This window comes from Arvicola amphibius, chromosome 14, assembly GCF_903992535.2.
Source record: "Arvicola amphibius chromosome 14, mArvAmp1.2, whole genome shotgun sequence".
In the NCBI taxonomy this organism is placed as follows: Eukaryota; Metazoa; Chordata; class Mammalia; order Rodentia; family Cricetidae; genus Arvicola; species Arvicola amphibius.
This window is the reverse complement of record NC_052060.1, coordinates 3,522,687-3,531,812: the sequence shown is the minus strand read 5'-3', so window position 1 is coordinate 3,531,812 and position 9,126 is coordinate 3,522,687. Positions and strand designations below refer to the sequence as shown.

The 9,126-nt window shown below is 51.0% G+C and overlaps 1 protein-coding gene across 2 annotated transcripts; it reads right to left on the bottom strand.

Annotated features, from left to right (window-relative positions):
• Positions 1–5,668: 5,668 nt before the first annotated feature.
• S100a14 (S100 calcium binding protein A14) lies at positions 5,669–6,704 on the bottom strand. Of its 2 annotated transcripts, XM_038312120.1 has the most exons (3): positions 6,594–6,704; positions 6,015–6,161; positions 5,669–5,806 (listed from the first exon to the last, which is right to left on the bottom strand). In XM_038312120.1, exons 1-3 carry the CDS (start codon positions 6,621–6,623, stop codon positions 5,669–5,671), a joined length of 315 nt encoding a protein of 104 aa, XP_038168048.1. In that variant the 5' UTR covers positions 6,624–6,704. The 2 variants fall into 2 exon arrangements, with proteins under 2 accessions (XP_038168048.1, XP_038168050.1); XM_038312122.1 differs by lacking the exon at positions 6,015–6,161 and having other exon boundaries at positions 6,594–6,623.
• Positions 6,705–9,126: the final 2,422 nt, after the last annotated feature.

Here is a 9,126-nt window from a genome sequence, read left to right as displayed (position 1 = left end):
AAGGTAGTGACTGAACCCTTGACTTGGCCCTGGGGTTGGGCCCTTGTTAAAGGGGTACACACCTTTTTTTTAAACACCCCTCTACCCTCACCCTAGAGGGAGTGGTAGAAGCTGGCACTGCTCCAACCCCACCCTCCTAACCCCACAGGCTCTGAGCAGAGCCCAACAGGATAGAGGAGAGAAAGGGAAGGCTCATCACCTGCCCTTCTCACCTCGGTCACTGAAAGCCAGGTTTCAGGGCAGCCTCACCAAAGACGAGTTCAGTTAGATTCCCAGGCTGCCTACCTGGCCAAAGGACTCCTTTGCTGTTGGGATTTAAAGGATCTGTCACCCGATTTCTGTTGGCTAGAGTAAGAGGGCAGACAGCAGCTCTTCTGGTCTCGCCTCTCCAGCTCAGCCACCCTGAGTTCGAAGTACATTCCTAAGACCCTCCTGCACATCCTAACCCTGTCCACACCTTTCCTGCAGGTACCCAAAGAAACTGTCCAGCTCGACCTCCTTCTAGAGGATGGCAGCTAAAACAGAGGACCCTTTGGCCAACTACCATGATGACTTCTGTCAGGTCCCAAAGAGCATCCCAAAAAAATAAGTAAATAAATAAAAGAGTGACTAACTGAGCTGTCTATGGGCATATCAAAGCGCATGCCGGGTTCTCTCAGCGCGTGTTACAGAGTCCGGCTCCTCTCAGTACCTCTTACCCCACACCCTACCCTAAACCTCTCCAGCTTCCCTTCCCTTCCCTTCCCCAGCTTCTGGTTCCTGTATAACCTAGCCATTTTTGTCACCCGCTGTCTTGGGTCTCTTTGTCCTTTTGGCTTCTCTCTTGGTCCTCCATTCGTGGCTCCTGGTCCCCTCTCTCTTCTTTCCCTCTTGCTATCCCCCTCACCCCCAGCCTCCTCTCAAGTCTTTGTCTTTGTCCTCGTCTGCTCTGCTGCCATGCTCGGCCTGGACTCCTCCAGTTGCTTCTGGCTGTTTTCTCCCTCACATCTACAATAAAACCCTTCTCCTCAGCCATACCTAGGAACAGTCAGTGTCCTCATTTTCATTCACATGGTGCTCGAGACCCAGGAGGGGCACATATGAGCCTCCTTCCGAGGGGCTCAGCCTCTCTCTTAACAGAAGCAACCTGCTGATTTGACTCTACTAAAGTGTGTAAGAATCATTTGTTTCTGCTGGCTTCTGCCACCCACCAAATTTGACTCCCAATTCTACAGTCTGCCTCTCCAGGCGTTTCTTCCCTCCACCCGCTTTAAGCTTTCATCTCTCCTCATCTGCTCACTGACTCCTGGACCTGCTGTGCCCTCCAGGGCATCCCCACATGAGCACCCCTCTCTCCCTCCATTGTAGCTGTTCTCAACCCGTGGGTCACAACTCCTTTGGGGGTCGAACAACCCTTTCATGGGGATCATCTAAGACCATCAGAAAACACAGGCTTTTATATTATGATTCATAACTATAGCAAAATTACAGTTATGAAGTAGCAATGAAAATAATTTTGTGACTGAGGGGTCAGCATCACATGAGGAACTGTTAAAGGGTGGCAGAACTGGCAGGCTGGGAACCACTGCTCTATCGGAACCTTCCCCTCTCCCAGAAGCCTCTCCCAGTCCACCTCGGGCTGTTTTCTCCTCTCCCTGCTCTAACCATGCTCTCTCCTCCTCTACTGAGTAAGCGTCATCATCATTTGTCCGTTATTACTACAAAAGCCACATTGGTGTACCAGAAAACTCCATCATGCTCACGTGGGAAATGTGATTTGAGTCATTGCTCTCTGATAAGACTCTCAGTCCCTTGAAGATGCTCCAGGCTGAAATCCTGGTCACCTTGCATCTGCTCTGCACCTTTTGCTCTCAACTCCTTCCTGGAATTTCCTCACTTCTCCCTAGGAGCTGCCGTCCCAGGGTTTCCTTTCCCTCCTGGGCCTCTAGATATTGGAATCCTTCCTCGGGCAGAGTTCCTGTCTGTGACTCCTGTCCCTTCTGTCTCTCAGCACCCTCCTAGAAGGGCCACTGCTTCCTTAGGCCCTGGGCCTCTGGCTTCCTTACACCCACCTGGGCCTTAGAGGACCCTTTCTCTCTTCTTCCTCAGACTCAGATTTCTGTGTAGCACACTTTTAAGTCCAGCACTGGAGAGGCAGAACCAGGCAGATGGCAGATCTTTGTGAGTTCAAGGGCAGACTCGTCTACAGAGTGAGTTCCAATCAAAGCTACACAGAGAACTCCAGCCTCAAAAAACAAAAACAAACAAGAAATAAACAAAAAAGGATCAAGAAAATAAGAACCCCAGTCCCTCTGTCGATTGTATTTATGGTTTTGTAAAGTCCCCAGTCTCTCTGTGGACTTTATTTATGGTTTAAAGTTTATTTGATGCTAAAGGATCTTAAGCTCCAATTTTGAAGACTCAAACTACTAACTTGTAACCTGTTAGATAGTTAAGACATGTAAGTTAATGGTCAGCCACCTTATAAATGAGCAAATTCTTTTTTCTTTTTTTTTCCTGGTTTTTGGAGACAGGGTTTCTCTACAGCTAGTTCTCTGGAACTAGCTTTGTAGACCAGACTGGCCTCGAACTCACAGAGATCCAACTGCCTCTGCCTCCCGAGTGCTGGGATTAAAGGCATGCACCACCACCGCCTGGCTACAAATTCTTTAATGTGCTCAAAACTATTCTCATAAGCCATGCTAAGTACAAATGTAATTTGTTTACAGGGACAAGCTTTATTTAGCCTCCTGTATGTTTTTCAAGGTTAAGCTCAAAGCAAGTAACTAAAAACAAGTAAAGTTTTCTTAACTCGGGTATACTTAATAGATGACGGTCCTCAAACTCCTCAGGGATCTGCTGAATATGCCATTTAAAATGTTTAATGGAAAAAGCTTCCTGAGATAGAGAGAACCGCTACTCCTAGCTGTGGCCCTAAGGTCGAACTGACCCATGCCTCACCCACCACCTGGGCTCTGCCCAAACTGTGGGCACTGCTGAGTCAGCTGTGACCCCTCGAGGCACACGGTTTCCCGTTTCCACAGAAAAGCCCCTCAGATCTCTGGGCCTGGCAGCTGAAGGCCAATGCTGTTCTGTATGGGAGCTGAAGAGTTTTGGGTTGTTTTTTGAGACAAGGTTTCTCTGTGTGTCTTTGGCTGTCCTGGAACTCACTCTGTAGACCAGGCTAGCCTCAAACTCAAATCCTTCTGCCTCTGCCTCCAGAGTGCTGGGATTAAAGACATGCGCCACCACTGCCCGGCTGGCTGTTTCCTTAGTGTGGACTTAAAAGTGCTTCTCATTGTGCTAAAGACATCTGTCCAGTCTCTATACACCCAAGGAAAGTGTGTTCATGCTTTTAACTCAAAATCATTGTTTTGGGTCCCCAAGCTTTTACTATGGCTCGAAGGCGCGAGTCAACTGCTTTTTCTTCAATGTGGATTTCAGTACAGATTACGAAGAGTGATAATGCTAATATATATAAAACTTTTATCTATTTTTGTAAACTTAAAAAATTCTTGTAAGCTTCAGGATGTCGTGAGACTTGGATCCACTTCTCACAGGTCAAACAGACTTCAGACTTCAGATAAGTAGACCTGTTAATCAACAGCCTAAGTTTCCCCACCTGCCTATTCCTGAGGGTAGGGTTTCTTTCTCTCTCCTGGTCTTGGAACACCCCTCCCCTGCCTCTCCCCCTACTGCCACTGCAGCTACCAGGACCCTTGGCCAGGAAGTTTCAAATATATACCCAAGATAAAGAAAAAAATTCCGCTAAGCTCCTTAACTTTACCTTCGGTCCCTAGTCTACCCTTGCCCCAGCAGATTTCCAATCAGCTGAAGAGTCAGACGGCTCCAAAACGACCTGCAAAGCTCCAGCCCCAGATGTTCCCTCAAACCTGCATCCTAGACTACTCCAAAGCAGCCTGCACATCACCAGCCCAGATGGTCCCTCGGAACCTGGGCATTGAGCAAAACGGATGTCATCCAGCTTATGTCCTTCTCTCTTCCAGCCTTTGACCAACCTTCCAGCCTTCTTGGGTCCCCAGTGAGGTCCCAATTTCAACTAAGAAGCAGTTACAGCAGAGATTACATCACCCATGATCATCAACAAAAAAAGCTGGAATGTCAGATCCCAAAGAAAGCCCAGGCAAATGGCTAACTGTGGTTCCTTTTTAGCCTACCAACGCCAGATTCTCCATTACAAGAACCTGATATAGAGGCCTGGCTCTTCTCAACCCTTCTCACCACCACACCCTACCCCAAACCTCTCCAACCCCTGAGCGTTGTTTCCCTTCACCTAGCTTGATCCCTATATAACCAGCCATTTTTACCACATGATTTTTCTTTGTCCTCTTGGTTCTCGGTGCCTTTCCTAGTCCCATTTCTTGCCTCTCTCTCTTTTCCTCTCTCACTCTCCCTTCCTCTCTCCTCTCATGGCCCGGTCTAGTCTGCTGTTTGTGTTCGGTCTGGACTCTCGCTATTCTCTCCCTCATATCTACGATAAAAACCTTCTCCCCAGCCACACCAATGTCCTCATTTTCATTCAGCTTCCACTTCCTGGACACTCACTGTGTCAGGCTTTCTGGTAGGAACTTCCTGTGAGGGGCCACACCCTCCTCCTATGAGAGGACCATTCACACCCCCATGAGGAAACCCACTGTAGGAGAATGCCCAGAGTTCAAAGCCGTAAGTTGGGATCCAAACCCCAGTCACTCAACCTGTTTCTCAGTGCCTATTTCCCTTGACATTAGTCAGCTGTGCCCCAGGACACGTGGTTCCTCCCTTCCCCCAGGTATGAATACATGCTTTCATCTCCTAGCAGAAGACCAGCCCAAGCAAGGAGGAGCCTGTCTCTGAGACAATACTTCTCTAGTTTTTAGGCCTGGGACCACTCTCAACCCAAGTCCACGGAGAGAAGCGAACCCCTAATCTCTTCCACAGCCAACCACTCCATCCTCACATCTCCTACCCACCAATGACCCTGCCATTTGCCCCAATAACCCCCTTATCCCTGGACCCTGAATACTGGGCAGAGGAGAGGAACAAACAGTCAAGACAACATATTTTATTTTTTCCAATATTTTTATTAATCAAATATTATAAAATAACTGTCATCCATAAATGCCCAAGCACCTAGCTAGTCCTCTCACCCCGAAGTCCTGAAGCCATGCTCTCCTTCGCCCCTTTTGCCGCCGCTCTGCTCCTGTTTGCCCCTTATCCTTCAGGGAGGAGGATAGGGCAGAGCTGGAAGCAGCAAGGACGGCACAAGGCAGACAGCTACAGCTTCACTGGACAACACTGGAAGGGGTCGGCTCTCAGACACCCGCCCCGCCAGCTTCCCCATCCACTCTTCAGATCACTTCCCATCGTCCATTCTGCCCTTTCCCTACTACCAAGGGCTTGGCCCTCCCCCCACCAGGATCCCTGCCCATCTTTCCAGCCCCAGCCCACCCCCTGAGCTCCCCTGGGATGAGGACTTTGGACCCAGGAGCTCCTCAGAGCGCCCTAGAGGAGGGCACAGACCCCATAGGGAAGGTTGTCCTGAGCCTGAACCTCACAGCAATGAGGAGAGGTGCAGGCTGGGGAATGGGGTGGTAGGGGTAGAGAGAAGTTTTATTTCCATGCCCAGGACCTCTAAAATCCCCTGCCTCCAACACCCCCCAAACCCCCAACAAGTTCCAAGCAGAAGCTCTCAGCTCCGAGCAACAGGGCTCTCCATTTTCACACTCTTGGCTGCTTCTCCAATCAGCTCCCAAAAGCTTCCAAACTCCAGTTTCGAGTCATTACAGTTGCCCAGGTTGGCAATTTTCTCTTCTAGCCCACAGTTGCTCTGAGAACAGGAAAGACACCACAACTCAGCAAGACAGCAGCTCTAGATCCTCCTGCCCCACCCTAGCCTAGGGCAAATAGGAGGACTGGAGCCTACCGGGCGTTAGCAAAGGGAAAGTCAAGGGGCTACCAGGGCCAGGTGGGTGGGGTCTTGGAGCACCAGCTTGGGATCAGGGGTTTGGGTGGGGTGGGGTCCACTCCCTCAGTACCGGCATGAGGTGAGGCAGCTGCTGGGTAACCAGGTCTCGGAGTTCAGTAGGGGTCAGTGTCTCCTTTCCACCCTCTACCGAGTACTGATGGAAGTTCTTGATGAGAGTCTCGATGGCCCTCTCTACATCACTGAATTCTTGGGCATCCTGAAGATAGGAGACACAAGCCGTGTCAGGAGGACCCACCCATCCTGCAAAATCCTTCTCAGTAGTCTTGGAAAATCACCAGGATAGAAAGCAGCTAGAAGACGCTCTTGAGTCCAGAATCCTGCCTCCACTCCTTCTTTCCCTAGCCCAGCCTCCAGGCCACAGTGACCTCTGCCCTAAGCCACAGATTAGGTAAGCCTCACCACCCCAAATCCTAGGCAGGGCAGGCCCCAGCATGTGCCTAGACATCCTATTTCCAAAAGAACTCCATTTGCAACACCCTGTAGAACCCTAGGGAGGAGATTTGGGGCTTTCTGTCAGTATCACAGGGCAAGGCCTAGAAAAGAAGCAGAAGTCATGGGGAGCATGAACCCCCATAAGAAGAAGAGAAGAGTGGAGGAACAAAAAGACCGGCCAGATGAACGGGCCCACCTCAGCGTTGGCTGACCGACACTGTCCCATGGTGCCTGGTACACTGGTCCTCCGGTGAGTTGCTTTTGTCGTCTGTCCTATAGCCTGCCCCACAGGAGCTGATGGCTCATGATCTGCCTAGAGCAGGGAGGACTGAAGTGAGGGGAGAGCTCATCATTCTCTTTCTCATGCCCGTTTTCGGCTTCACCCAACATGTACATTCACCTAAGCCGTTGGAGTCTACTCCCCAAGATCCAGTCCCTGTCCAGACTCCAGCAGCTAAGGGCACAGCCCCCAGGCCAACCCACTCAGAGGGAACCCCCTGGGCCTCACCTCAGCCTCATTCTTCCCACCTCCTCCAGTCACCCCTGAGAAACTTGGGCAAGAGAGGCATGGAGTACTCCCTGAGGAGAGACAGCCCATCTAGCTTGAAGGAGCTGGGCTTTCTTACCTGCTGGCAGCGTCAGAGACAGGATGGGGGAGCCAGCTCACCTGAGCTCAGCTCTTATACCTGGGGGAAGGGAGTGGCAGGCAGGGGCAGGGCCGTGGCCTGGGCCTTCTCCCTCAGCCACCCCAACTATTGCAGCCTCCTGGGCTGGGAGCCAGCTTTGTGTGCCCCACCCTCCCTCTAGAGTTCTAGACTCAGTCACCACCCAGACAGTGAGAAGGAAGCCATGGAGGGCTGGGTATGGGATACTCCTGGCACAGGAGAGCCTTACAGAGTCACGGGGAGAGAAGAGAAGGAAGACAGGGGGGCGGGGGTGGCAGAAGGAATCACACCTGGGAGGGAGGGAACCTAGCAGCCAGGAGGCAGCTACACGAAAAGGAGAAGGAAGGGTTGCTCAGGGTGGATTTGCAGGATGAGGAGCCTGAAAGAGATCCCCTGGGGTCTCTGTGCTTTGACTCTTCTCTCCTCTCCCTCCCAACCAGAGCTAATTTGGCTAGGAACCCTGGGGCCTGCTGAAGCCCAGAGCCAAGCCAGTCCTGACAGCATACAGATGAGAGGGCTGGAAGGAAGGCCAGAGCAGTGCACTCTGGGACTGGGAACCAACTGCTCTGAGCCTTCACCTGATGTCCTGCCAGCGCCTTGAAGCAGCCCAGGGTACACATGTGCAAGGCTCAAAGGCGTTCCCTGGCAGGTAACAACCTCTCCAAACTGGTTGGGCTGCTACCTCCTCCCTCCCTCAAAAATCCTACCCCCCTTCCCTGAATAGCATGTCAATACCAGCCCTCCAATCTACTACCCAAGAACCCCTAGGGGAGTCTAAACTGTTCTTCCTGGGACTATGACCAACCCAGCCACCCTCCTCACCTGCCCAGGACCTAGGACCTATAGTCATGGGGAAGGACAGACCACGGTGAAAGGACTGGGGGTCAATAGAAGGACTGCATGGGCCTAGAGTCAAAATTACCTTCTAAGGCTGACATCAGAGCACATATCCAGCCTCTCTTCTGTGTCACCTGCTGGAGGTCCCCTGTATTTCTGGTCTCAATCGGGGACTCTTCCACAGCAGTGGCATTTGGAGAGCTCCTCTGAAGGGCTTCTCTGGAGACGCTACAAGGGTCTCGCCATCAGAGGGCTTCTCAGAGTCCCTCAGCCTGGATTCCCACTGAGGATTCTGGAAACCTCTAAATTCTCTACCAACGTCCCCTCGGAGAGCCCCGGGGATGCCTTCGGAGGTCCCTCTGGGGCCTCTTTCCTGGTACATGATGACTAATTTGTCTCTGCTGATCTTCCTCTGGCTGACTAGCTGCCTCAAGTGGACACCCACAGTTACAGCAGTGGCAACCCACGAGGCATACATTGTTGCCACACCCTACTCTCTCTAGCGGTGAGCTGTACAAACCACTCGCCCCTCAAGTCAGAGAGCAGAGTGGGACAACTCCGTCCCTCAGTGCTCTCTGTCCCCGTCACATTTGAGCAGCATTTCTCCAGGCCAGTTCTAGCTTTGTTACCTTAACCTCCCAAAAAACGTTTCCTCAAAGCCAGGAGAGGTAGCGCACCTGCTATCGACCCCAGCACCTGTGAAGCTGAGGAAGGAAGATTGCTGAAGACAGAGAGACTATCTCAAAACAACGGGGCTGGAGAGGTGGCTCAGCATCAGGAGCACCAACTGCTTGCTCTCCCAGAGCACCCACACGGCAGCTCACACCTGTCTGTGACTCCAAGATCTGACAGCCTCGCACAGACACACATGCGTGCAAATCACCAACGCACAGAAAATTAAAAATAAATAAATTATTAAAACAAAAACAACACAAGAAGAAAGAAAAAAGCTAAAAGAGGGCTGGGGGTATGACTCCTCCCAATTGCCTAACATGTGCAAGATCTTAAGTTAATCCTCAACACTCAAAAATCAATTGAATTAATTAACCTTAACTGTCATGAGAGTTAACTAGGGTAATATGGGTTAAAGGTTTAGCAGGTATTCGTATCCTATTATCAACCAAAGAACAAACTCCAGGAATTATATGGGGAAAACTGGGAGCTGAAGCCATGGAGCTGAACCCCAGGAGCTGCCTGCCTCAAATCTCTGTATTTTTCACCCAACAA

Coding starts and splice junctions, on each gene's coding strand:
- S100a14 (XM_038312120.1), bottom strand. CDS start 6,623: ATGGGACAGTGTCGGTCAGCCAACGCTGAG. Junction 6,162..6,593: donor GTCGGTCAGCCAACGCTGAG/GTGGGCCCGTTC, acceptor TCCTATCTTCAG/GATGCCCAAGAATTCAGTGA. Junction 5,807..6,014: donor AGCTGCCTCACCTCATGCCG/GTACTGAGGGAG, acceptor TCCTGTTCTCAG/AGCAACTGTGGGCTAGAAGA.